The sequence below is a fragment of the Lynx rufus genome, unplaced genomic scaffold, assembly GCF_022079265.1.
Source record: "Lynx rufus isolate CCGP_SWC_20201006 ecotype Redwood Valley unplaced genomic scaffold, mLynRuf1.p SCAF_31, whole genome shotgun sequence".
Lineage (NCBI taxonomy): Eukaryota > Metazoa > Chordata > Mammalia > Carnivora > Felidae > Lynx > Lynx rufus.
Genome location: NW_025814847.1, coordinates 3,007,223 through 3,034,348, shown reverse-complemented (window position 1 = coordinate 3,034,348; position 27,126 = coordinate 3,007,223). Strand labels below are relative to the sequence as shown.

The following is a 27,126-nucleotide window of genomic DNA, read 5'->3' as shown; positions in this document are numbered from 1 at the left end:
CGGGGAAGGGAAATGTTTTCCCTGCAAAATCCCCGGCCCGCCTCCTCCAGGTCTTGCTGGGCTCCCTCCTGAGCCCCTGGTGGCGGGAGGGGTGCCGGCCCGGGCGGCGCCCCTCAACCGACACCCGGGGTCCGACGCGCTCCGGGCTCCACCCTCAATGTTTTAGTTAAAAAAGTGAAATCTCAGAAAAGTTAACAGAATGATACAACCGATGCCGTATGCCCTTCTCTGCATTCACCAGTTGTGGGTTTTTGCCACGTTTGTGCTCTCTCCGTACACACACACGCACACACAAATGCACACTGAGACAGACACACGCTAACACAGACGCTAACATGCACATGAAAAAATGTTTACTGAGTCACTTCAAGGCATTTCAGGTATTTTCAAATATTCTTAAATTAATGCCAGGTTATTGATTCAATAGTATCAGTAATATATAGTTCATATTCAGTTTTCCCTAACTGCCTCCGAAGTTTCTCCTGCGGCTTTTTCTTGACCCAGAACCCGGTCGAGGTTCCCACCTGTCGGGCCTCCTCTGTCCCCCCGATGCTCTGAGGTGCCTCTGTCGGAATGTGCAGGTCTCCTCACGGGGATCAGGGCGAGCCTCTGGACAGGAGCTCTGTGCAGGTGAGACGCGTTCCTGCACCCACACCGGAGGGCTCACGGGAAGGGGATGTGAGCCCACTGGCAGGGGTGTGGGTCCGCGTGCAGGGGAGAAGCTCTCCTGCTGTCAGGGGCTGGCCTTAACGTCCCAGGCAGATGGGGGGCATGAAATGCAGCCCCACGGTGTGGAGGTCCACAGCCAGCTGCGCCCGTCCCCACTTGGTAGAGTCCCACGGTAGCCCCACCAGACGGAAGAGCACTGAAGAAAGGAGCTACAGGGGAGCAGGTGTCCGGGGGGGGGCGGGTGTCCAGGGGGAGCAGGTGTCTATGGTGGAGGTCTCTACAGGTGACGGGTGTCCACAGGAAGGGGGCAGGTGGCCTCCTCGAAGTCCGGGAGCAGGCTCCACTAGGAGTGGCTGGCGTGTGCATGGGAGTGGGACCCAGAACAGGGACCGTGGCTGAAGCCCGCTAAGGAAGCCAGGGGACGGGATGGCCCCGGGGGGAGCAACGCGTCACAGGACAGAGAGACCGCGAGGCGCACGGGCTGTCACTTGGGAAACGGCAGCGTCCCGTAGTCCCGTGCTCCGGTCACACCGAGGGCAGAGGCCAGGGGACGGGGCCTGGACCCGTTCAAGCCACCCCATGCCGATGTCCTTGCCCCCAGGATGGCTTGGGACGCAGGGCGTGTGTGTGGACTCAGCTTTGAGGAGCCACGTAGGCCGAGGGGCATGCCACCTTCACCTGGGAGTAGATGACAGACGAGCCCGGGGGGTCGGAAGGCCGGTGGCTGGCGGCCTGGCCGTGGGAGGGCAGGTGGGTCCGGAGGAGCCCTAACACGGAGTCCGGGTTCGCTGAGGGAGAAAGAGCACTGCTCAGCCGGGAAAGGAGGCCCAGAGCTCCCCGCGCCCCAGCCCCCGTGTCCCCGTCCCACCCTGGCGCCTCTCCCCACCCACGCGGCAGCCGCCCTGTACCGCAGGGGCCCTCTCCTGAGCCCTTCGCCTCTGGCCGGGCCCGGCCCCTCCTCGGCCTCACTTCCCACTCTGCTCCCCACGCCGCTCCCCGGGAGCCCGCGAGCAGGAACCTCCCTCTAATCTTGTTAGTGCTTTGAGCGCAGACCCCTGACCGAGCGGGGCGCTGTGCCCCTCTGTGGCCTCGGACGGGTCGCCGCCACTTCTGCCCTGGTGGTCTCGTCCACGGGGTGGGAGCGATAACGTCACCCGCCTCCGGGGTTACTGTGACCTCACGTGAGCTCACGTGTGTGCGCGTCTGTCACGTGTCGCGTGTTTGCTGTGCGCCAGGTACGGTGCAGACGCACACGTGTGCACGTTTATGGCGTATTCACGTTTAGCACTTAAAACTACTTGGCACACAGGGACTTCGGAACACACGTGGGTGTGATGTCAGACGTCATCATCACTTGTACACGGTCTTAAGCTGGAACGGAATAGGGCAGTCTGCAAGCAGGCTCTGTCCTTGTGGCTCGGTGTGGCCCTCCAGGCTTCCGCACGTGACCCTCCAGGCTTCCTGGAGCCACACCGAGGAGCACGGCTCAGTCGGGAGCTGGGACTCTGGAGACAGACCGTTCAGTGATGCACTTGCTTTGCGACTTCGGGCCAGTCGTTTCAGGTCCTCTGCCTTAGTTCCCTCGTTTCCAAGATTGAGGTAAGACACTACTCGCCTCAAAGGGGGTTGTGAGCGTGTGTGACTCCATGTGTTACAGGTGCGCCGTTGAACCAAGAATGGGCACAAACACGGTTCATCTGACTTTATACGAGAGGATCGGAAAACCAGAGAGGGAAGCAGAACGGCTAGCGTCACACAGCACTCTCTACGGAGCGCAGCTGGGAGCGGGTTGTCTCCCTGACGCCGGAGGGGTTGGGCTGGGACCGGTCCTGGCAGACCACTCACGAGCGGGCAGTGACACAGCCAGACCACCAGCAGTCAGTCACCCTCAAAGCTGCCGTAATGGCGTTTCCACATCTGCTCTCTCACCCCTATGAGACAGCGTGGGGGTGCAGAATAATGCCCCCAAGATGTCCATGTCCTGATTCCCGGAACCTGTGAGTGTGTGACCTTACAAAAAGGGACTCTGCAGATGTGATTAAGATTAAGGACCGGGCCGCCTGGGGGGCTCCGTCGGTTAAGCGTCAGACCTCAGCTCAGGTCATGATCTCGAGGTTCATGGGTTCGAGCCCCGCGTCAGGCTCTGTGCTGACAGCTCGGAGCCTGGAGCCTGCTTGGGATTCTGTGTCTCCCTCTCTCTCTGCCCCTCCCCTGCTCATGTTCTCTCTCTCTCTCTCTCTCTCTCTCTTTCTCAAATAAACATTAAAAAAAAAAGATTAAGGGGAAATGATTCTGAATTATCCAGGTGGGATTTTGAGAACTTTAAATCAGAGAACGTTTCCCAGCTGCACTCAGAGGGAGACCTGACTTGGGACAAAAGGTCAGAGATGTAGCACTTTGAAGACCGAGGAGGGGGTGTCCTTGAGAAGCAGGAAAGGGTCAGGAAATACTTTCTACCCCTGGGCCTCCAGAAAGGAGCGCGGCCCAGGGAGACGCCGGTCTGACTTCTCCTCCCTCCCACCCCCCACCCCTCCGGAGCTCGTGGCCATTTGCCACGACAGCAGTAGAAATCGGACAGAGGCAGGACAGGGACGGTAGCCCTGTGTCCCGTGACAGCTGCGAGTGCAGAAGCCCTGATGGCGTAGCCGGTCCTCAGGCCATCCCGCGGCGTCCGTGGTGAATGGCAGAGCGGCACCGCACGGTGGGCCCGGGGACCCCAGCAGGGCAGGCGGGCGCAAGTGAGGGCGACCCTGCGTGAGGGCGGCTCCGCGCCCGGTCTGCCCCAGACCTGCCCGAAGGACGGAGGCGGGGCCACGCGCGGCCAGCGCCGTCAAAGCCCAGGGTCCCCAGGTCTTACCTGCAGGTTTGCTCCCCTGCGGAATCCTCTGGACTTCCGAGTACACAACTTCTCCTCCTTTAGGATTTACTGGAAAGAGACTGCAGTTTGAGAGACTGCAAGCCTCTTGCCTCTGGTCTGAGTTACTTCCTCCTCCCCCAGCTGGAGTTCGCTCTCTGCAGGGACACGTGTCCCCCGGGCGTCCGCACGGCCCCCCCCCACCCCGTCCTCTCCTGCCCCACCCCTGCCGGACCAGCCCCGGCTCGCTGCCCAAACAGGGGCACCTCGCTCCTCACCATTGCTGTATACTGGCTGCAATTCCAGCCAGGCCGGTGCATTGTGGTAGACGGGCTCTCGGACGTCAGAGTCTGCAGGGCTCCTGTGGGACAGAAACGGCCGTGTCTCCCGGGAGCCCTGATGAAGGAGCCAACGTAATAATCGTGCCCCGTTGGCAGGTCTTTGCGCGAGGTGGCTGCCAAGCCCGGAGACACAGACGAACGCGTCCCGGGTGGTTTGCTGCTATGAACGAGTACGTTACAAATCGCAACATGTTCCCGGACGTGGTGGGCACGTGACACCACCAGGCACTGTGCTAATGCTTGTGACAGTATCAGGGCGATTCTATTATTATCCTTCTCTTATCGATGGAGAAAATGGTGGTTCTGAGAGAGCAAGTGACTTGCTCAAGACCGTGTAACTAGACACGGCAAACTAGAACCTGGCTCCAAAGCCTCCCCTCTCAGAGAGATCCGCTTCTCAGAGGGATCAGTCATGATGAGCGCTCAGAGGAACCCGCGTGGTCAGGATGCTGCCGCCACGGGCTTGCCCGGAGAGGGTTTTGAGCTGCGGCGTGCCTCCCGAGGTCAGCCGCTGGGATCCAAGACGGCAAAGCTTCTGGCTGGCGGACCGCCTCTCTGGACGGCCAAGTCCCCTCGGCTGTCCCCACGGCAGGCGTGGGTTAGGCTGCTCACATTCAGAGATTTCCAGGCCGGCTGAGCTAAGATGAGCTTCGGGCACGGATGGATCCAGTGTTTACAGCGGTCACGCAACAGCCAAGGCAACAGTGGTGCAGGGTGCAAGTTAATAAATAAAAAGGAACTGGCCCTTGACGCACGGAGGCCCAGGTAGCTAAGGCAGCAGTGAGTTGCTACCTGGGAATTGCCTTGACCTACGCCAAGGGAGACCACAGTGTGCAGACGGCACAACCTGTCTGCGTCCTCAGCGGTCACCAGACCCAGGTCAACTTTTATGCCCTGCGGGCATCTCCCGGAGCACACGAGATCATAGCCCAGGTCTTACCTGGAGGGGTCAGAGGTCGGCCTTCCTCCTGCAAAGGAAAGCAGAGCATTTGGAGCCACGGGAGGAGGGGGCCTTGCCCGGGAGCACGGCCGCAGGGAGGGGCAGGCACCAAGAGGCGGACCCTTCTCTGCTAAGCCCGAGGGAGGCAGCAGGTGGCATGAAAATTCCTGAGCCTGGCTTCCAGAGGGGCCGCGTGGCAATGTGAAAGGGGGCTCCGTAAAGAGCAACGCTCGACGGCTGCAGCGGGAAGCAGACCTGATGGGCTGTGACAACACTGCCCGTTGAGACACTCAGCAAGTCACGAGGCCCCACTGGGTTTCTGTCCCCACTCCTGTTTCTCGGTCTTCCTTCTCTTCCTCCCAATCCTTGGGGGCCTCGTAAGGGTGGAGAGGGGAGTGCACTCAAGTGTATGATGCTGGATAAACTCCTCTCCTCGGGGCATCTTCCACGCACTAGGGCTATTTGGGGAACTCTGTGTTTGTGAAGAGGAATTCCGGGGGACCAGGAGGGGAAGGGGGGACCGGGATGGTGGCGGGGGCAGCGGCTGAGAGCTCAGCACGAGCCTGAGGGGACAGGACGGGGAGGGCAGGGGCTCCCGCAGAGGTGACCCACCTGCTTTCCTTGGGAGCCGGCAATACAACAGCAGGGCCACGACCCCAAAGCCCAGGGTGCTGAACAGCCCCCCGGTGACACCCGTAGCAATGGGGCCACTTCTGCTCCCGGTCAGCCCTGGGGAGGAGAGCCCACGCATGAGCTGGAGGGAGAGGCTCGTAGCCTTGACCTGCCCTGACCCCTGGAGACGGTGCCCGGGCCTGGAGGAGGAGGGGAAGAATCTGGGGAGCCAGGACTCCCGAGGCAGCAGCACAGGAGACGGCTCTTCTCTTTGAGAGGAAGCTCCTGTCTGCGGCTGGGGCAAGGGTGGGGGGCCAGGGTGGACAGAGCCCATCAGTGAGCGCTAAAGTCAACGATCCTCTCGGGCCTCCTGCTCCCACTCAGGTACCAGCACTCCAGAAACGCTTCAGAAAATGACAAGTTAGAGAACTCCCAGCTTTGCGCACCTGCCCCTGAGAACGTCCTGGTCAAACATCAGCAGGGGTACCAGAACATCCTCGGAGCAGGTATTCTGTCCACATCTGTGGCCTGGGAACAGGAAACTTACCTGACATGCTGAGTGGCACCGCCTCGCTGCGCCGGGCCCCCAGGCCGTTGTCGGCCTCACAAGAGTAGTTTCCAGAATGTTCTGCGGTCAGAGAGAGGTTGAGGGATGCTCCTCCTCCAGAGGGGGCCGAGCTGTTCCCCAGGGGGACGTCCTCGTGATAAAACCAGTACCAGATGGGGGGAGAGCCCCTCTGGGCCTCGCAGCGAAGCTCCACCATGTCTCCCACCTTGGCCTGGGCCCCGGGCGCCCTGAGGGTGAGGGTGGGGTGCGACGCTGGGACTGAGGGAGACAAAAGCCAATAGAAGTTCCTGCTTCTAATGTATCCATAAAGGAGCAGTAATTATAAACAAATGGCAGAAGTCAGATGTTGATCTTGGAAAACAGGCTGAAACTCATACGGCAGACAAAGCTAACAACCTTAATCTACAAATGCACAAAATACCCAATAGAAGAGTGTGAAAGGGTATGAATCACTAAAAACTTTAAATAGCCAATGAACAATTACTTTCGTTACTAATTAAAGACGTACAAATAAAAACACCCATCAGATGGGCAAAACTTAAAAGGACAGACGATACTGATAGAGTTACGGAGAAAGAGGTGCCTTGAGATGCTCCAGGCGGGAACGCAAATTTGAGACACTTTCTTGCACGGCGATTTGGCCACACCTGCCAAGTTCAAAACGCACATCAACTTTGACCCAACAAATCTACCTCTAAGACTGCTTCCTTTAGGGATACTGACGTCAGATGTGCAAAGGTCTTTGTGCAAGGATTTCTATGCTAGAATTTTTACGATAGCTAAAAACTAGAGGTAGCCTAGTTGGCTGACTAAAGAAACACAAGAGAGAGCCAAGATCTATTTTTTAAACTAAAGCCAAGATGTATGTTTTAAGTGAAAAACGCAAGTTGCATCGTTATGTATAATCTGATGCTGTGAAAAATTTTATACTTTTATATTTATAATACATTTGAATACTTCTAGAAAAACGCCCATGAAACTATTAATAGCAGTTATATCTTGGAAGTACACCGACATAAAAGTGTGTGCCTGCAGGTGGAGACCTTCACTTTTTATGTTCTCCCTGTTGTACCATCGGTTTTCTTACGAAGATTTATGTATCCCTTCAGAATAACGAATCGTTAACAACTCGAAAGTTGTGCTGAAACACGGCCATGAAGGATGAAGGAATGCCACGGTGGAGACCAGGGCAGGCCCACGGAAGCCCGGCTTTCCCATCGCTAGCTGTGTGCAGACTGCCTGCTTCCCACCTCTTGAGTCTCATCTTGCTCTCCTGCAAATTGGGGATAACGGCGGTTTATCTCCAAGATGAAATGGGATCTCGCATGCCAACTACTAAGCACAGGGCCAGGCACATGCAAGGGCTCAGTGAGGATGATGATGATGACAATGACAAGGACAATGATGGCGGTGGTGGTGGTGGTGGTGGTGAGAAATCTCTCCCTTTCCCGCAGTTCTCTGTGATCGGCACCCTTGTCGCAGAGCTAAGACATAACTCACGGAGTCCAGGCAAGGAGTCCCTCAGCTGTGATGGCAGCAGCAGAAACAGCCTGCATCGTGTGAAGGAATCATAGAAACAAAGGCATGAAGGTGAGCAGAACGTCAGGAATACTGAGTGTGGCGGGGACGATGCGCGGTCCGCTGTGTTGTGAAGAGAGAGGGAGTGGCATTTAGCTCACGTTACACGCCTGCGTGGTGGATCTGAGAGGTAAGTGTGTAAGAGTCTCTGAAGTTTCTCCTTTTGAATATCTCCTTCCAGGAAACTTTGAGTCCAAAATACTCCACAGTCACTGTGCACCAAAATCATAGAATTTTAGGGCTGGGGATGACCACAATGGCCATCTAGTCTGATTTTCCCACTTTATGGGTGTGGAAATCGAGGTCAACATACGGGGAAATATGCTCGGCCAAGGTCATGCGGCTAGTTGCCTCCAGAGCCGAGACCAGAACGCTCACCTCTATGGCCCTTAGCATACTTGTGCTACCCTCCCCCGGGTCCCCCGGAACATGAGGTTGGAGGTTCAGTCTGTAGGGCTGTCACAACTGGTTCAGAGCTCACAAGAAGCCGTTTCCCTTTGGATTCAACACTGAATGGCAAGTGGTCAGAGGGCAGCATAGAGAACGGAGGAATTTGGTGGAGAGTGGCTCGTGGCATCCATGCTGTCCTGTTCTAGCCTCTCTGTGCTGCTCTCCCGCGGCCCCACTGCTTTCAGATTCACTTTGTAAAAAAAAACAAAAACAAAAACGTGGACTGGTTGTGTCTCCTAAAAGGCCACGCACAGAGCTAATGTTAATATGGAAGTCTGAGGCGTATTTATATTCCTGGGAATAAAGAAGCATAAGAATAGGGGCGCCTGGGTGGCTCAGTCGGTTTGGAGGCCGACTTCGGCTCGGGTCATGATCTCGCGGTCCGTGAGTTCGAGCCCCGCGTCGGGCTCTGTGCTGACAGCTCGGAGCCTGGAGCCTGTTTCGGATTCTGTGTCTCCCTCTCTCTCTGCCCCTCCCCCGTTCGTGCTCTGTCTCTCTCTGTCTCAAAAATTAAAAAAAAAACAAAACATTAAAAAAAAAAATAAGCGAGGCCTGGACCGTTTGAGCACACCAAAAGCTTTCTACAAGGACAGTAGCTAGGGGATGTTGGGACGGATGGGTGAGGGGATGGGAGGGTGCCCAATCAAAGCCCAAGTGCCTGGTTCAGGAGAACCACAGACCAGGCAGGCCAGTATAGAAGGTCTGCCTTGTCCGATGGTGGTTACCATCCTCTGAGGGACTGAGAGTCAGTATGTAGGAATGATGATTTGAGTGAATACAGCCCTACCCAAGCCTTTTTTGCTTTACATAAAAAGTTAGGATTTAAGCAAAAACATTATTGCTTAGAAGACAATGTGTATTACTTTTTAAAAACGCAATTTCAGGGCACCTGGGTGGCTCAGTCGGATCAGCATCCGACTTGTGATTTGGGCTCAGATCACAATCTCAGGGTGTGTGGGATTGAGCCCCATGTCAGGCTCTGTGCTGACCGTACGGAGCCTGCTTAGGATTCTCTGTCTGTCTCCCTCTCTCTCTGTGCTGCTCCTCTGCTCATACCTACTATCTGTCTCTCTCAAAATAAATACATGAACATTAAAAAAATAATAGAGGGGCGCCTGGGTGGCTCAGTCGGTTAGCGTCCGACTTCGGCTCAGGTCGTGATCTCGCAGTCCGTGAGTTCAAGCCCCGCGTCAGGCTCTGTGCCGACAGCTCGGAGCCTGGAGCCTGTTTCGGATTCTGTGTCTCCCTCTCTCTGACCCTCCCCCGTTCATGCTCTGTCTCTCTCTGTCTCAAAAATAAACGTAAAAAAAAAAAAAAAAAAAGAAGCATAAGAGTAAAGGCTTGAGGGGGGGTCAAGGAGAGAAAAACCCGGACGAGGAACAGCCAAACCTGTTTCTGGAGCAGAGAGACCCATAGTCTCCCTTTGTAATCTTAACCACAGATCAGAATATAGTCTATGGCGTAAAAACCTTTTGCATTTTTAGTGAGGAGTTTTGATGCCACTGAGGAAGACCACTTGGGCTGGGTGGCCAGGAAGGTCCAGGTTCTTGTAGGGGAAACCACAGGGAGGATCCACAGGGAGGATGCACAGAGGGAGGTTGTGGCGGCAGGAAGTACTGGGGGCCCGAGCCATCCCGGCAGCGGTGGGGAGGACCTCAGCTCCCCTCCAGGGGCCGGTCCTTGCCTGTGCTGCTGGTGGGGCAGGACGAACTCACCGATGACACTGAGTGGCACCACCTCACTGCGCTGAGCTCCCAGGTCATTGTCAGCTTCGCAGGAGTAGTTTCCAGAATGTTCTGTAGTCAGAGACAGGTAGAAAGACGTTCCTCCCCCAGAGGGGGCTGAGCTGCTCTCCAAGGGGACGTCCTCGCGATAAAACCGGTACAGGATGGGGGGAGAGCCCCTCTGGGCCTCGCAGCGAAGCTCCACCACGTCCCCCTCCACGGCCTGGGCCCTGGGCGTCTTGACGGTGAGGACGGGGCGGGACGCTGGGACTGAGGGAGGAAAAACAGTTAAGCATCAGTTCGCTGTTTGAACATCTCCCTCCACAGGAAAGACGTTTCAGACCAGAAACTTTTCCTCGGTCTTTAGTGACCTTGTGACATTATCAGAGCCCAGTGATGATTTCCTCAGATCTGAGGACACAGTAAGATCCATGTGGTGCCGTATCCAGTTCCGAGGACCGGGATACACAGTCTCCAGTGTGTTTGGGGGCCTGAAGGCAAAGGTTACAGGGACTGCCGAGAAGTCAGGAGACAGTGGGGGGAAAGGAGGGACAGGAGACCCGTGACTCACACAGCCAGGGACGTCACGGAGCCTGGGCCACGTCGGAAACGAGGCCCGAGTTGGAAGACTCAACTCACCTTTGACGTCGAGTGACACCGTCTCACTGCGCCGGGCCCCCAGGCCATTGTCGGCCTCACAGGCATATTTTCCAGAATGTTCTGCGGACAGGGGGAGTTTGAAGGACGCTCCTCTTCTGCTGTGGTCCCTGCTGCTCCCCAGGGCGTTGTCCTCGCGATAAAACCGGTACAGGATGGGGGGAGAGCCCCTCTGGGCCTCGCAGCGAAGCTCCACCACGTCCCCCTCCACGGCCTGGGCCCTGGGCATCCTGACGGTGAGGACGGGGCGGGACGCTGGGACTGAGGGAGGAAAAACAGTTAAGCATCAGTTCGCTGTTTGAACATCTCCCTCCACAGGAAAGACGTTTCAGACCAGAAACTTTTCCTCGGTCTTTAGTGACCTTGTGACATTATCAGAGCCCAGTGATGATTTCCTCAGATCTGAGGACACAGTAAGATCCATGTGGTGCCGTATCCAGTTCCGAGGACCAGGATACACAGTCTCCAGTGTGTTTGGGGGCCTGAAGGCAAAGGTTACAGGGACTGCCGAGAAGTCAGGAGACAGTTGGGGGAAAGGAGGGACAGGAGACCCGTGACTCACACAGCCAGGGACGTCACGGAGCCTGGGCCGCGTCGGAAACGAGGTCCACAGAGAATGGGTGCTGATCACCTTATTAGCTCATTTTATAGTCATTCACTCATCCAAAATTAACGGAGCACTAAGTAAGTCCCGGGAAGAGCGCTATGTGCTAGGGATTCAAGAGCGAGAAAGACCCCGTCCCAGCCCTCCCGAAGCCTCAATCCAGAGGACGGGATAGGCAGCGATCACGTGAACAGCAGGTGCAGAACGAACACAGCGATGCCTGATGCAAAGTGGAGACTAATGTGCTGTGAAATGTGTCATCCCAGGGACCCGGTCTCGCAGGGGCTGGTCAGGGAATGCTTCCTCACAGGGACATCTGAAATCAACCAGGTGAAGAGGAAAATGCAGAGCGTGCCCGACAGGCAGACAGCATGTGCAAAGGCCCTGAGTTGGAAGAAGGCTGGAGCCCTGGGATTACTGTAACAAGGTGGCAGCAGCAGTGAGAGGCGGTCTGAGGGGTGGCATGAGTAGGAGAGGGAGGCTGGGCTCGAGGTGCCTCGGGGAGGACACTGACCCCCCTTCACACAGCCGCAGGAAGTCGCTAAGTGTACCTGTACAGGGCTGTGAGGTAATCCGATTGGTCCGGACTCATCACGTTAAATAAATGTCCGGGGAAAGGTCCTAGAGAGAGGGAGACACTGGGAGAGGAGGAGGAGGACACAAAGGGCTAATCGGTGTGCAAAGTGTCGGGAATGCGAGAAAGACAGAACCTAGGGATCAGGTGGAGACTCACGGGGAGCAGACGCCTCTCCTCTGGGCCTTAGGCAGAGGACGGAGGGGTCACCGAGTGGGCACCAAGACAAGCGATATGGCGGTGGAGTCGGGGGCCAGCGTCCGGGAGGGAGCAGACAGGTCGGTGAACTGGGGCTCTGCTGGGGTCTGAGGACAGTGGTGGCCACAGGGGTTGAAGCAGCAAGCAGGGCAGGTTGTTGGAGTGGCGCGTGTACAGGGGGGTGCAGGCTGGCGTGGAGCAGGTGACGAGGCGTGGGGTCCAGTCGCCAGCGGCTACACATCAGAGCCATGGCCTGACGGCAGGATGGAGGGCAGAGCTGTGGGTGAGATGCTGCCCTGCGGGGAAAGGGGCATCTCGGGGAGGCCAGCCCGCGACGGGGCCAGGTGCACACGCTGGGACACGGTGGTCCAGCCCCAGGCAATAGGGGCGGGGACAAAGTCGGGAGAAGCTCTGGCAAGTCTCGTAGCCAGAGCTCCGGGAGGGGGCCGGAGGAGCCAGAGAGACGTTCAAGGGCCAGTGAGACAGCGAGGCGGCCTTTGTCCTGATGGACAGACAGAGGAAACCCCACCCCGGCCTCTTCTGGGCTGAGACGTGCCCACGTCAAGTGTCCTTTCCTGCCCATCATTGCGGACCAGGATGCGGTCTGTGGTCTGAAAGCCTTTACTTCTACATGAGGGCGTTCTTGGTCACAGTGGCTGCAGGATGGCTTCTGGGGAGCACACAGCAAGGGGAAGGTGCAGGTTCCTGGAAATGGAGAGTCCAGACCTCCCAGATGGAGGCTGTGAGGGCAGGGGCCGGCTGTGATGTCATAGCAAACGGCCCTGTGGCACCTCCAGCCTGGGCCCCGGGGGAAGTTGGGGGCACGGTCGGCCCCTGGTTGTGCCGTCGCTGGAAGCCTCAACTCACCTGTGACGTTGAGTGACACCGTCTCACTGCGCCGGGCCCCCAGGCCATTGTCAGCCTCACAGGCATATTTTCCAGAATGTTCTGCGGACAGGGGGAGTTTGAAGGACGCGCCTCCTCTGCTGTGGACCCTGCTGCTCCCCAGGGCGTTGTCCTCGCGATAAAACCGGTACAGGATGGGGGGAGAGCCCCTCTGGGCCTCGCAGCGAAGCTCCACCACGTCCCCCTCCACGGCCTGGGCCCTGGGCGTCCTGACGGTGAGGACGGGGCGGGACGCTGGGACTGAGGGAGGAAAAACAGTTAAGCATCAGTTCGCTGTTTGAACATCTCCCTCCACAGGAAAGACGTTTCAGACCAGAAACTTTTCCTCGGTCTTTAGTGACCTTGTGACATTATCAGAGCCCAGTGATGATTTCCTCAGATCTGAGGACACAGTAAGATCCATGTGGTGCCGTATCCAGTTCCGAGGACCGGGATACACAGTCTCCAGTGTGTTTGGGGGCCTGAAGGCAAAGGTTACAGGGACTGCCGAGAAGTCAGGAGACAGTTGGGGGAAAGGAGGGACAGGAGACCCGTGACTCACACAGCCAGGGACGTCACGGAGCCTGGGCCGCGTCGGAAACGAGGCCCGAGTTGGAAGACTCAACTCACCTTTGACGTCGAGTGACACCGTCTCACTGCGCCGGGCCCCCAGGCCATTGTCGGCCTCACAGGCATATTTTCCAGAATGTTCTGCGGACAGGGGGAGTTTGAAGGACGCTCCTCTTCTGCTGTAGACCCTGCTGCTCCCCAGGGCGTTGTCCTCGTGATAAAACCGGTACAGGATGGGGGGAGAGCCCTTCCAGGCCCCACAGTAAAGCTCCACCACCTCCCCCTCCACGACCTGGGCCCTGGGTGTCCTGACGGTGAGGACGGGGCGGGACACTGGGACTGAGGGAAGAAAAGTAAGTTAGCTGACATCTGTATCTTTTCACATTTCTTGTATTTTCATTTTTCAGACATGACCTCTGCACTGTATTGATGACGTTTTCTAGATCTTTCCCTGTACCAGAACACTCATGTGTATCAACACATCAATAGACACATAAAAGCATACAGGCACGCACATGCACAGGACCACAATATATGCACTGGTCTGTGGCCTGGTCTTTCCTTCAGGAACGCACCACGAACATCTTTCCACGTCATTGCTTGAAGATCTGTCTCATTTGCTTTTAGAGATCCAACTTAGTGTGGTATGATTCACACGCCACAAAATGCAACTCTCTGAAATCTACAATTTGCTAACTTGGGATAAACATTGCTCGATTACTTTAATAACCGCAAAGCATTCCAGTGCATGGACTCACCACGGTACACTGAAGCAGTTCCCCACGAGCAGGTGTTTATGTCCCAGCTCTCCTACAATGTCACGTCCCACAGTCCTGCATACACGTCACGGTACATTTGCACATGAGCTTCTGAGCATGAATTCTTAGAAGCGGACTTTTCTCGGGTGAGGAATATGAACATTTCAAGTAACCATATATTATGCTAGATTGTTCTTCAAAAACTTTGGACCCTTTTCCCTTTGCATTAACGGAGGTAAGAGCTCCTGCTCCCACACTGTCATGAGTGATAGTCACAGAAATGCAGAGACTCATTTTTATTATTTCTTGTCTCTTCCTAATCCTAAATTCTATAGTTATTCTTTTAATGATTATGTATTTTTGAGAGAGAGAGAGAGAGAGAGCAGGGGAGGGGCAGAGAGAGAGGGAGACATAGAATCGGAAGCCGGCTCCAGGCTCTGAGCTGTCGGCACAGAGCCCGATGGGGGGCTCGAACTCACAAGCCGTGAGATCATGACCTGAGCCGAAGTCAGATGCTCAACCGACCGAGCCACCCAGGCGCCCCTACAGTTATTCTATCTGAACAACTCCCCCGTGTATCTATCCTATGTGACTCTTCTGTCTACTTACTGATTTTCCATGGGCTACTGGTGAACTATAATCCATGAATGAGAAGTTACGGCCTGCAAAGTATTCAGATATTGCTTACAAAATGGAAAACTTGACAGCTGTCGTTAATTTTTCAAAATGTATCAAGTCAATTCTTTTTTGTGCTCCCCTATGAAATAACAGTAGTAATCATGAGAAAATTCTTGTTCTCTTATTTCTTTTTCCCCATCTGGCCAACTAGCTTTTCTTTGTTATGTATATATTTTTTACACCTTTGGCGCTCTCTGTGACCATAACTCTTACAGTTGATTAGGCTTGTTTTCATATCTGATTCAGTGGTTTTCAACCCTATGTGTACAATATTCTTAACTAAGGACGTGTAAAAAAAAAAAAAAATAGAGATTCTGAGACCACATCTGAGAGATTCTGAATGTAATGGGTCCGGAGAGATGATTAGTAATGAGCCTGTTTTCAGAGCTCCCAGACTCTAGCCTGCAGCCAAGGCGGGGCTCTGCTGGTCTCTGGTCCAAAGAGATCCAGCTTGCACTTCTTATAGCTAACTCCTTTTGAGCCCTTTGTATCGATTCATATTTTGGCTGGCTGGATTTTGTCATCATGTAACTTGTTCAAGAAGGTTTAATGGATACTAAGTTCCCTGGGTCCCTGCATGTTTGAGCATGTCTTTTGGATTTGGTATAAAATTCTCCATTCTTTTTCCTCCTTTGAAAGTGCAAATCTGCGGAGAAAGAGGATCTCTTTTGCACTGCTGGTGGGAATGCAAGCTGGTGCAGCCACTCTGGAAAACAGTATGGAGGTTCCTCATAAAACTAAAAATAGAACTACCCTACGACCCAGCAATTGCACTACTAGGCATTTATCCACGGATACAGGTGTGCTGTTTCAAGGGACGCATGCACCCCCGTGTTTATAGCAGCCCTATTGACAATAGTCAAAGGATAGAAAGAGCCCAAATGTCCATGGATGGGTGAATGGATTAAGGAGATGTGGAGTATTACTCGGCAATCAAAAAGAATGAAATCTTGTCATTTGCAACGACGTGGATGGAACTGGGGGGTATTATGCTAAGTGAAATTAGTCAGAGAAAGGCAAAAATCATATGACTTCATTCATATGAGGACTTTAAGAGACAAAACAGAGGAACATAAGGGAAGGGAAACAAAAATAATATAAAAACAGGGAGGGGGACAAAACAGAAGAGACTCATAAATATGGAGAACAAACTGAGGGTTACTGGAGGGGATATGGGAGGAGGGATGGGCTAAATGGGTAAGGGGCACTAAGGAATCTACTCCTGAAATCATTGTTGCACTACATGCTAATTTGGATGTAAATTAAAAAAGAAAGAAAGAAAGAAAGAAAGAAAGAAAGAAAGAAAGAAAGGGCAAATCTGGACATGACTCCTCTCTCCCAGCATTGGTTTCTGTGCAAAGTCTAAGACCAATCTAATAATCTTTCTGAGATGACCAATTTCATTTATTTTTGCCGTGATCACATGTGCACGCACACCCACACACAATGCATGTGCATGCATATACATGCACGTGCATACAACAAACACATGCACACACATGTACACACGTGTGCATATATAACCTCAAAATTCAGTAACCTTATCAGAGTATGTTTTTTTTTAAATTTTAAATGTTTATTTTTAAGACACACACACACACACACACACACACACACACACACACAGTGGGGGAGGGGCAGAGAGAGGGAGACACAGAAGCCGAAACAGGCTCCAGGCTCCGAGCTGTCAGCACAGAGCCCAACGGAGGGCTTGAACTTATGAACCGTGAGATCATGACCTGAGCCGAAGTCGGACGCTCAACCGACTGAACCACCCAGGCCTTTCGATCTACATATTCAATTTTCTTCACTTTGGGAAAATTTTTTATTACATCTTGGACTTTTGTTTTTTGTCTTCAGTTTGGTTTCCTATCTTAGGGACATTCCACACGGGGTCTTCACTGGTCTCCATATTTCGAACACTTTGTTGCTTTCGTTTCTCTTTTTCTACTTTGCGTTCTGTCATGTTTTCTCAAACCAATTCTCCCTTTGATTAACGGTTTTCAGAAGGATACATCCTGTTCTTAAGGCTTTGAACTTGGCTTTCATTTCTAAGAGAGCTTTGTGGGGGTTTTTTGGCTTTTCTTCCGAGCTCTGCTAATTTTTAAGTATCTTGTTTTCTTATCATCTCTCCTTTAACCTGTTTGTTCCTTTTTGCAGTTTTTTTTTTTTTTCTGGAGTCCGTATTGTCTTTAATTGTATTGAGAATAGTTAGAAGAATTTATGGGGTTTTTTTGTTTCCTATGGCAATTCTTTTTAAAAGTATTATGAATTACGTGTCCCTTCTTCCCCTTTTACAGTTTCAAATGCATCAATGCAAAACTCCCATATTCTGCTTCTTTTTGCTTATAACTAATCCTTCAATGGATGGAGGTATATTCAGAGTCTTGTATCTGCTTGAGAATGCTGTGTGTGTGTGTGTGTGTGTGTGTGTGTGTGTGTGTGTGTGTATGTGTGTGTTTCGTTGACCCAGGGCTGGTGATAGGTTCCAAATGGGTATATCTTATCAGAACACCTTCCCGCAAACTCTCTTTGTCGTTTCTTTGGGGCACAGTCCCTCAAAAAAGTACATAGTTCTGTCAGAGTATCTGCCTGGCTCACAGTGAAGCTTCCCAGCTCACAGACAGTTGTCTGCGAATCTAGGGCTCATGAACTTCTGCCCATGTGCAGGAGTGGATGCAAAGATCAGTGTTCTCTTCCTCATCTTGCCTCAAAGGCTTTTTGTTCATCGTTTTATGAATGCCGACTGAGGACCCGCACTGTGCCAGGTGCCAAGTAGGCACAGGGATGTGGCAGAGACCCAGAGTGACGAGGCTCTGTTCTCATGAAGCTTACAATGTGGTTTTGAGGGAGGCAGGCAAGAAACAGGAGATAAAGAAGTTTGAGGCATTGCTAAGTTTGAGAAGAAAATAAAACGTGGTAATGGGATGGACGGCGCCTTAGGGCTGGGGCCTTTCCTAGGTAGGTTACGTTCCGGCTTCGGAGCCTGGGTCTCACAACACTTAAATTTCTTAACTAATCTCTTGACCCCACAATTTACGTTGGGGGAATGTCTGCCTTTGGTCATTCCTGATTTCTGTGACCTGAGACAGAGGTCGTCCAGGAGCAAGAGAGCCTTCAGATCTGTCTGTTCAAAGATAAGACAACTCCACCCGGACTCACGTGTTCCTAAGACCAGCACGTTGCCAGTTTACATACTCACCAGCTGCTGCCTCCAGCCGCAATCGTGCTCCGACTCCTGCCCCCTCCCATGGCCCCGGCGGTGCCTCCCCCCGCGCCGCCGGGAGCGACAGTGAGGCCATCGGTGGCGCTCTCCCCCAGGGGGCCGGGCAAACGGGCCCAGCTCGGCAGCACGCCCCGCTCTGCCCCCGCTGTCTTCTCTGGGGCTCGGAGGGCCGCTAACCACCGTCTTGCCTAACTTCCAGCATACGGTGGAAACAGTAAGACAAAGGCAGTTTACACGTTTTGCCCGAATTACGAACCACATTTTCATAGCCAGAGCCAGAATTCAGGTTTTCTGACTCATACTTAGATCGGACGACCCAAGTGTTTTCAGGTACGCTGGCTCTTTCTAGGAAACCCCAGAGTCCCTGCCGTGCACACGGGTCCCTAAAACAAGTATTTTCTGAACCGTAGTTCGTGCTGTGCTGTGTCGTCTCCACGCTTTTGTTGGGCTGGAGGTGGGCAGTGCATGGCCTGCGGCCCCCCGGGGCCTGGCTGCCCGCCCGGTCCACCCGCTGCCTTGGCTCGAGCCATCTGGCCCTGGAGGCCGGGCAGAGGCTGAGATACACGGCAAGGAGTCGCAGCCAGAAGCCGAGCAGTTGATGCCGGCGTGGCAGAGGTCACGAGGTGGAGAGAAGGGAGGGCGCTTAGGAGCAGCAGGGGTGACGGTGGGGACACAGGAAAATAGCTGGTGGCCTGCGAGCAGAGTGAGCTTTGAGCTCGTCACAGGCCAGTATCACCTGCTCTGGAGAAATAAATGATTTTCTGAGAGATCTCCCAGCTCTTCCTTGTGCCTGCAAGTGTTGTCTTGTTTTTCTCACTCCCCTCTGGGGACACCGGTCTCAGTTTCCTCATGACGTAGAATGGTCTGGTGAACCCCGCTCATGGTTTTTCCATCATCCTTCTATTTCTCATAAAAACAGATAAACCAACAGGGGCGCCTGGGTGGCTCAGAGGGTTGAGCATCTGACTTCGGCTCAGGTCATGATCTCACGGTTACGTGGGTTCGAGCCCCGCTTCGGGGTCTGTGCTGACAGCTTGGGGCCTGGAGCCTGCGTCCGATTCTGTGTCTCCTTGTCTCTGCTCCTCCCCCACTCACCCTCTGTCCCTCTCTCTCTCTCTCTCAAAAATAAATAACATTAAAAAAAATTAAAAACAAAAAAACGGCCAAACCCACAAACAACTGGGCTTTCACTCCCTAAGAAGCAAAGATCCAAGTGTAAACACAAGCAACTTCACTCCAAATGTGATGCCACCTATTTGGGTGGTTACGTGGGTCACCGTGAGCTGTATGCCTCTGATTTGTGTCCTTTTCTGAACGTATGGCATATTTCAACAACTTAAAAAATGTGATACGATAAAATGAAACTTATTTTCACGGATTCAGGCAAAAGATCACGGAAACTCCAGAAAACCCTCCCTCCTTCCCTCGTCGACCCTGCCGTGAGTGCTTCAACGGCTTGGGAACTCTGGACCGGTTGAGGGCTTGCCGCCTACTTGGCTGCGTGACCCTGCTTGCAGCCAAGTGCACGCGTGAGCGTTAGTGCTTCTGGGCACTGGGTTAAGAGAGAGTCTCCCGGGACGGGATCTGCAGAACATGCGAAAACCTCGGAGGGAATGCATTCCTCTGGTAAAGGCTGGGGAGTCCCTTGAGCTATCCAGGGGTCAGGCTGAGCCAGGGCAGGGAGGGCTAAGGCCCACAGCTGGCTGCCAGGGGCGCCAGGTTGGGGAGGTGGAGACTGCGAGATCCGTGCAGACTTCTGAAAGGAAAGAACCGTGTGAGAGGCAAGGACTGAGTCAGCGCCCCCGGGGTTCAGCCACAAAACGCCGCATGCAAGAGAAGGGAGTCTGGGTGTGACGGCTGCCTCGCCACTTGTCGCATCGGGCCTCAGTTTCCTCTTCTGTAACATAGTGGCAAAACAGAGATGAGTGGCTGACAAGAATGCAGGGCTTACCTTTGACAGAGAGGCTCTTGGCCTCACTGCGCTGGGGCCCGAAGCCATTGTCAGCGGTACAGAAGTAGTTCCCAGAGTCCTGCACCGTCACGGTGACACGGAGGGACACTCCTCCTGCAGACAGGACCGACCTGCTCCCCAGGCTGATATTCTCGTGATAAAACTTGTACAGGATGCGAGGCGAACCTCTCTCGGCTTTACAGGAAAGTGTCACTGTATGTCCTTCAGGAACCAAGGCCCCGCGGGGGCTGAGGGTGAGGACAGGACGAGACACGGGGACTGAGGGAAAGAATCATCAGTCAGCGGGTGCTGGGCCTCCTCCCTGCACGTTGCCGGTGCTGGCCGGGCTTCAGCCCCTGCCTTCCACGTGCCCCCTTCTCCCCATCCGCCCCCCTTGAGGTGACCCCACTCCTGTTTTCCGGTGTAAATGACGCTCTTGTGGAGGAAGTCCCTTCTTTTACCCCTCCCTGTTCCTTCCTGTGACCCTGGAAGAGCTGCCCCCACCTGCCCACCCCAGAAGAATCCTCCTCCTTCTCCACCTGCCTCTGTCCCACATACAGATTCTCTGGCTCCGCCGGCTTTTTCCAAACTCCACGTAGACGTATTTAATCCTCTCGAACACTGAAAATCAGCAAAGCATGGGGTGCTCGGGTGACTCGGTTGGTTAAGTGCCCAACTCTTTGTTTCGGCTCAGGTCATGATCTCATGGTTCATGGGTTCGAGGCCCATGCTGGGCTCCGTGCTGATGAAGCCTGCTTGGGATCCTCTCTCTCTGCCTCTCCCCTGCTTGCTCTCTTTCTTGCTCTCAAAATAAATGAATAAACTTTAAAAAATCAAGCACAGAAAACCTTCCGCATCTCTGTGTACTCTTCCCCGTCATCCCTTTCTCCTGTGGACGGATTTCTGAGAGAAGGGGCCTACATTTCCTGTCTCCATTTCTTTGCCTCACACTCCTGTTTTGGTCTGTGAAAACCTGCTTTTTTTGCCTTATCGCCACCAATCTATAACGTTGATCTTCCGCGTTTGCGATTATAATGAGAATATAGCGCTGTCACATCTGCATCTGCTGTACGGGTGTCTGTCGTGTATAGTTTGTAAACACATGCATGCAAGCACTAATTATCAAACAAGCCAATGGGGCAGGTGCTATTACTGCCCCTATCTTACAGAAGAGGAAACTGAAGCCCAAAGCAGTCAACCGCGCAGCTGGTAAGCGAGGCAGCGGTCACACCCAGACTCCCTTTTCTCCTTTGCGTCTCCTGCTTTTGCATGCAGCGCTTTGTGGCTGAACCCAGGGGAGGTGACTCAGTTCTTGTCTCTCATCAGCTCGCAGCTCTGCTTTGTCTGAAGTGGCCACATCTTCTGCTTCAAATACGTTCTTCCCTTGGTTTCTGCGGTTTCTGGGTCACGGCGCCTCCTCCCACGAGCCACGGTGCTCAGGGCCCTTCCCCTTCGGCGGGGCTGGCCTGAGGTCCTGTCTGGCCTCTCTTCTGGAGCCTCTGCTCTGCTCCTGGCGGCTCCCAGGGCGGGCTCTTCTCTTTTCTGCCATCCATTCGTCACCCCGGCGGCCCGAGTGATCTCTCCGGTGTGAGTCCCGATCGCGGAGCCTGGAGCTCCCTTTGGAATAAGGCCCAAGCCCTGAGCATGGGTCTGAGGCCTCCTGCCGCCCGTCCTCCGCCCCTCGGCCCTTCCACGCTCGCTGCAGTCTGCACCGCCAGCCTCCCGCCGGGTCCTGGACGGGTCCCTCGTTTCCACTGCGCGTCCTTCGGCGCCTGCCTCCGCCCGGGTCCCAGGCTCTCTCCCAGCCCTCAGCTCCCCCGTGAGCTCTCCTCGAGTCCTGTCTCGGGCAGCGCAGATCCGGGTGCCCCCCTGCCCCCACGGCCCGCAGGTACTCGTGGGCCTCGGCCCGGGGCTGGCCGGGGTGCCGGTCCACACCCGCCGGTCGCCCCCAGAACCGTGCGCAAGGCCGGGCCGGGCTCGCCTCACGCCTCCGCAGAAGGCGCGCAGCGCCAGCCGAGCGCATGCGCCGTCACGTAGGCACTTCCGCCGCGGCAGGCGCTCACGGTGACGTCACTGCCCGATGTCCTCGGGCCTCTGGGTGTTCGCAGCGCGGAGCCCCTGCCCTCCTGGTCCGATGCCTCCGTCGGGGCTCCCTGGCCCAGTTCCGTACGACCTTCTGCGCAGGAGCTGCGGGAGCGGCTGCACTCTGGCTCGTCGCCAGCCTGGTTGTGTGTTTTCTCCAGAAGCGGAAACTGAGGCTGCGCGGGTCCTGCGCCGGGACCGGACTGCGCATGGGTACACCCCCCCCAACCCCCGCCCCCAAAGGTGCGCCCGGAACTGGTTCTGCGTCGACGGTACAACGCAGAGACTCGAGGCTCCGCAGAAACCGGGTAGGTTCGTAACTTTTTCGACACTCGCCTTTGTCACTTTGGGGGCCTTAAGGCCATCGGGCGGGGGGGTCATCCGTGCTTCCCAGACTCGCTCTCCCCTGCACTCCTGCTCCCCGGCGCCCGCGGAGGAAACGCTGATCGCGCCGCGCGGGCTGAGTACCTTTGGTGGCTCTGTACCCCGCTGGGATCCATACGTGACGTTCGAGAGCCAAGTGATCAAGGTGTGTGGTGATCAATAATTGACGTCACCTCTGGGCCTCGGGGACTGATTGTGCAGTTACTGAGAGCACGTGCGAGGATGGGGCCTCGCAGGACGAGGGGTGGGCACGAGAAAGCACCGGGCTCCTCGGGTGGGGCCGGGAGGGGGGCTGCGGTGCAGACGTCCCGGGCTCTGATGGAGCCTGCACTGTGCCAGCGACCAGGTGCAGAGAGGCAGGCAGCTGTCCCCGGGAACATCGGTGGGCCTTGGAGGCGGGAGCGCACTACGGGAGGGCTGGGGGAAGGAGGCCGAGGATGGAGGGCTGCAAGCCCAGGACTTACCAGTCACAGTGAGGTACACGGGCAGGCTGCGTTGGGCACCCAGGCCGTTGTCCGCGGTGCAGTAGTAGTTTCCAGAATGCTCTGCCCTCAGAGACATGATGGACTCCATGCCCCAAGTGGGCTCCATCTTCTGGATGACGACTTCTTCGCGAAGGAACTGGTACAAGATTGGGAAGGAGCCACTCTCGGCTTTACAGGTAAGCGTCACTGTACGTCCTTCAGGAACCGAGGCCCCATGGGGGCTGAGGGTGAGGACAGGATGAGACACAGGGACTGAGGGAAAGAATCTTCAGTCAGCGGGTGCTGGGCCTCCTCCCTGCACATTTCCGGTGCTGGCCAGGCTTCAGCCCCTGCCTTCCACGTGCCCCCTTCTCCCCATCCGCCCCCCTTGAGGTGACCCCACTCCCGTTTTCCAGGGTAAATGATGCTCTGGTGGAAGAAGTCCCTTCTTTTACCCCTCCCTGTTCCTTCCTTCTGCCTGTGACCCTGGAAGAGCTGCCCCCACCTGCCCAAGCCCTGGGGTCTTCTGCTCAGTCCCTGTTCTCCACTTCTCCACTCACTGGGGCTGGGCTCAGTGCACCACCCTTCATCCTTTCCCTTCCAGATTCACACACTGTTCCAGGATCCCCTCCTCTGTCCCCGCACTCTCCCCGCATCCATCCTGACCCCCTCTGTTTCCCTTGGAGAGAACAGGGTCAGGAAGAGGATGGGTGGCCTGTGAGTTTCCAGAGGCCAGGACTGGGGTCTGCCTGCTGAGTACTGGCCCAGTGCTGAATGAAGAGTCTCCTTAGGCCGGGCTGGGTTAGGCAGCCATGACTTCCCTAAGGGCCTTGAGTGCCCTGGTCAAGGAGTGGTGGTTTCGGGGGTCTTCCTCACCCCCGACTACATCTCTGGAGTGGCTACGATGTTATTACCCATCCCTGTATCCTACGAGGATGTGTGTGTTGGTTATTGTCAAAAATTAACTGCTAATTGGGAAAAGATACTTCTGCATCCCTGGGAGAAAGAGAGATGGAGACAAACAGGGAGGGAGGGAGAGAGAATGAGGGAGGGAGGGAAGAGACGCTGCGGACACATCGAAGGGCGTGATGGTCCTGGGCTGGACAGAGCACAAGGCCCACGACAGATAGAGAGACACCCTTGCTCAGAGATCTGGGAGACAGCAGAGACATCAGGACGTCACTGGCTGCACCGTGTTCCTCCCAAATGCCTGTGTGGAAGCCCTAACCCCAGAGGTGGCTGTATTTGGAGACAGGGCCTTTGAGGAGGTAATTCAAGTTAAAGGAAGCTATAGGTGGGGCCCTAATCAGGTCAGACCGGGGCTCTTATGACAGCAGAGGAAAAGAGGCCCAGGTAGGACTCGGCGAGAAGCTGGCCAGCTGCAGGATGGAAAGAGCTCTCTTGAGACACCAACCTACTGCTCCTTGATCTTGGACTCGTAGTCCCCAGGGCTGTGAGAGAATGCACTTCTGCGTGCAGGCCATGCAGCCTGAACAGACCCACGCAGGTGACTTGGGGAGGAGGCAGGAAGCGGGTAAGGCAAGAGATGGGTTGGGAGGCAGTGCAAAGCCCGAAGAAGCCGGAGGGGCTGGGCTCCAGTTGACCAGCAGGACAATCAAGCACTGATGTGCGGCTCCGCCTGGCTCCTGCCCCGTCCCCGGGTCCTGGCGGATCAGAACCCGCTGACACTCACTCTGCACGCGTAGCTGGGACTTCTGGCTCTGTTTGCAGACGCCGGAAGACCCTCTCTGGGCCTCGCACCAGTAATACGGCGGGTCTCTGCTCCTCGTGGTGAGGGTCGAGATTTTCAGAAAGCTTTCCAAGCCCAGCTGCAGCATGTGGTCGTCTTTGAAGAAGCGGAACCAGAGTTTGACGTCTGACCTCAGCGGAGGGAGCTGGGTCTTGCAGGTCAGGGTCACTGACTTCCCAGAGACGGTTGGTGAGAGGCTGGCTGTCAGCACGGGACGTGGAAACAGCTCTAGAGAAGGATCGCAACGGTCCCCAGAGCAGTGAGGCCCAGAACTGCTCTGGAGAGAAACACAGCCCGTCTGCAGCAGCCGTGGAAGGTGCACAGCAGGCGGGGGGAGGCCGCTTTCCATCCCCAACCCCTTCAGCTCAAAGCACTCCTGCGCTTCCTCCGATGCTCGCAGGAGTGAGCCCTGAGGTGCGGGGGTATCCCAGCCCATCCTTCTCACCCTCTGCTGCCTCAGGGAGCGTCCTTTCAGCAAGCCCGTCTCGCAGATAACGAAGGCTTTACCTTGGACTTCGATGTTGATCATGTTGGAAGAGTAGGAACAGCAGCCATTCTTAAATCCGGAACAGTGATAGTCTCCGTTATCTTTGAGACTTGCTTGCTCGATGCGGAAGTCGGAACCTTCATCAGAGACGCTCAGGACCTTGCCCCACCTGTGCAGTGTCATGGTATCCAGAGTGATTTCTGCATTTGCTCGGCATCTCAGAACCACAGAGTCGCCTTCAAACACGAAGGGGGGAGCCTGCAGGATCAGGTTCGCTGCAAGACAATGCAAGCCTGGTCACTCGGTGCCTTCTCTTGATTAGTGTCCCCAACGGATTTTCTAGGATTGGGATGGGGGAGAAGAACGCATAAAATAACTACGATCCACTTTTATTCTGATTTTAGAGTGAACACGTGTCCTGAGAAGACTCGGAAAGCGGAAATGTTAAGTACAGATCCCTTCCCGCCTCGCGGCCCAGATGTGGACGTGCACGTGTCGGGTGCTCTTTTCCATGGGCACGTACGTGAGAGTCTGCCGTGTTCTCTTTATGAAACTGCAGCAATGTTTGTGTATTTGACAACCTACTCTGCTACGAACCCTTCTCTAGGCTGTCGGTCTCGCTACTGAACCTGGCTTCTTTTTTTTAAATTTTTTTTTTTTTCAACGTTTATTTATTTTTGGGACAGAGAGAGACAGAGTATGAACGGGGGAGGGGCAGAGAGAGAGGGAGACACAGAATCGGAAACAGGCTCCAGGCTCTGAGCCATCAGCCCAGAGCCCGACGCGGGGCTCGAACTCACGGACCGCGAGATCGTGACCTGGCTGAAGCCGGACGCTTAACCGACTGCGCCACCCAGGCGCCCCCCGAACCTGGCTTCTAACGGCTGCAAAGTTTCCCTTCAGTGCGATGCCATGTAATTTACTTAATGAGCTTTCTTTTCTTGACCGTTCAGCATCCTTCAGTTTGGGGGGAGTGTGTCTATGATTCCAGTAGGTGAATTCTTTTTTTTTTTTTTTTTTTTAATATTTATTTTTGAAGCAGAGAGAGACAGAGCATGAGCAGGGGAGGACCAGAGAGAGAGGGAGACGCAGAATCCGAAGCAGGCTCCAGGCTCCCAGCTGTCAGCACAGAGCCCGACGCGGGGCTCGAACCCACGAACCGTAAGATCATGACCTGAACTGAAGTCGGCGGCTTAACTGCCTGAGCCACCCAGGTGCCCCTCCAGTAGGTAAATTCTTAAGAGGGGAATTGTCAGCTCAGAGAGGATAAGCATCTTACTTTCTCCTTGTTACCATACTGCTTCCTTGTTCATGAAATCAGAGAACATCATAACTTGCTTTGAATTCAAACAGGTGGCTTTATTTGTTATTCTTTCTGGGGTGCCTGGGTGGCTCAGTGAGTTAAGCATCAGACTCCCGATCTCACTCAGGTCGTGATCTCACGGTTGGTGAGATCGAGCCCTGTGTTGGGCTCTGTGCTGGCAGGGCAGAGCCTGCTTGGGATTCTCTCTCTTCTTTTTAATTCAGAAGGAAATTACACCAAAATAAATCAGAATCTCTTTACATAAAAAAACAAAAAACAAAAACAGGTGGCTTTAGGACACAGGGAAAAAGAGAAATGTTTCTTCTTTTTTTCTTGTTGTCTGTATACATTATACCCTTGCACAACATGGGGGTGGGGCACCGACCCCCCCATGCAGTGGAAAATCTGAGAATTACGCATTTTGTGACATTAACACGTATTTTGTATGTTCTCTATATCATAGACCGTATTGTTGGAAGGAAGTAAACTGGAGGGAAATGTTATTAAGAAAATCATCAGGAAGAGAAAATACATTTACAGTCCTGTCCTGTAGAAAGTCTGCAGGGAAGGGGACCCGTGCATTTCAACCCCGTGGCATTCATGGGTCAGCTGTACCTCTGTCTGTCTGTCTGCCTGTCCATCTGAAAAATCCTCATGCTGCTTATTATTCCAAATAAATTTTATAAGTTTGAAACTACACGTGTGGGGTGCCTGGGTGGCTCAGTCAGCTGAACGTCCAACTTCAGCTCAGGTCGTGATCTCACAGTTTGTGAGTTCGAGCCCGTATCAGGCTCTGTGCTGACAGCTCAGAGGCCAGAG

The 27,126-nt window shown here is 54.7% G+C and overlaps 1 protein-coding gene across 1 annotated transcript in view; it reads right to left on the bottom strand.

Moving 5' to 3' along the window:
• Positions 1–374: 374 nt before the first annotated feature.
• FCRL5 (Fc receptor like 5) overlaps positions 375–27,126 on the bottom strand; it is a 39,383-nt gene continuing 12,631 nt past the window's right edge. Inside the window, exons 5-18 of the mRNA XM_047093065.1 lie at positions 25,025–25,279; positions 24,461–24,745; positions 22,768–23,040; positions 19,838–20,116; positions 13,285–13,563; positions 12,637–12,915; positions 10,376–10,654; positions 9,728–10,006; positions 5,964–6,242; positions 5,417–5,533; positions 4,805–4,832; positions 3,802–3,884; positions 3,527–3,595; positions 375–1,457 (exon numbers count right to left, since the gene is read on the bottom strand). Of these exons, the coding sequence (XP_046949021.1) occupies positions 1,303–1,457; positions 3,527–3,595; positions 3,802–3,884; positions 4,805–4,832; positions 5,417–5,533; positions 5,964–6,242; positions 9,728–10,006; positions 10,376–10,654; positions 12,637–12,915; positions 13,285–13,563; positions 19,838–20,116; positions 22,768–23,040; positions 24,461–24,745; positions 25,025–25,279 (2,939 nt within the window). The 3' untranslated portion in view covers positions 375–1,302. The remainder of the gene's footprint in view (positions 1,458–3,526; positions 3,596–3,801; positions 3,885–4,804; positions 4,833–5,416; positions 5,534–5,963; positions 6,243–9,727; positions 10,007–10,375; positions 10,655–12,636; positions 12,916–13,284; positions 13,564–19,837; positions 20,117–22,767; positions 23,041–24,460; positions 24,746–25,024; positions 25,280–27,126) is intronic.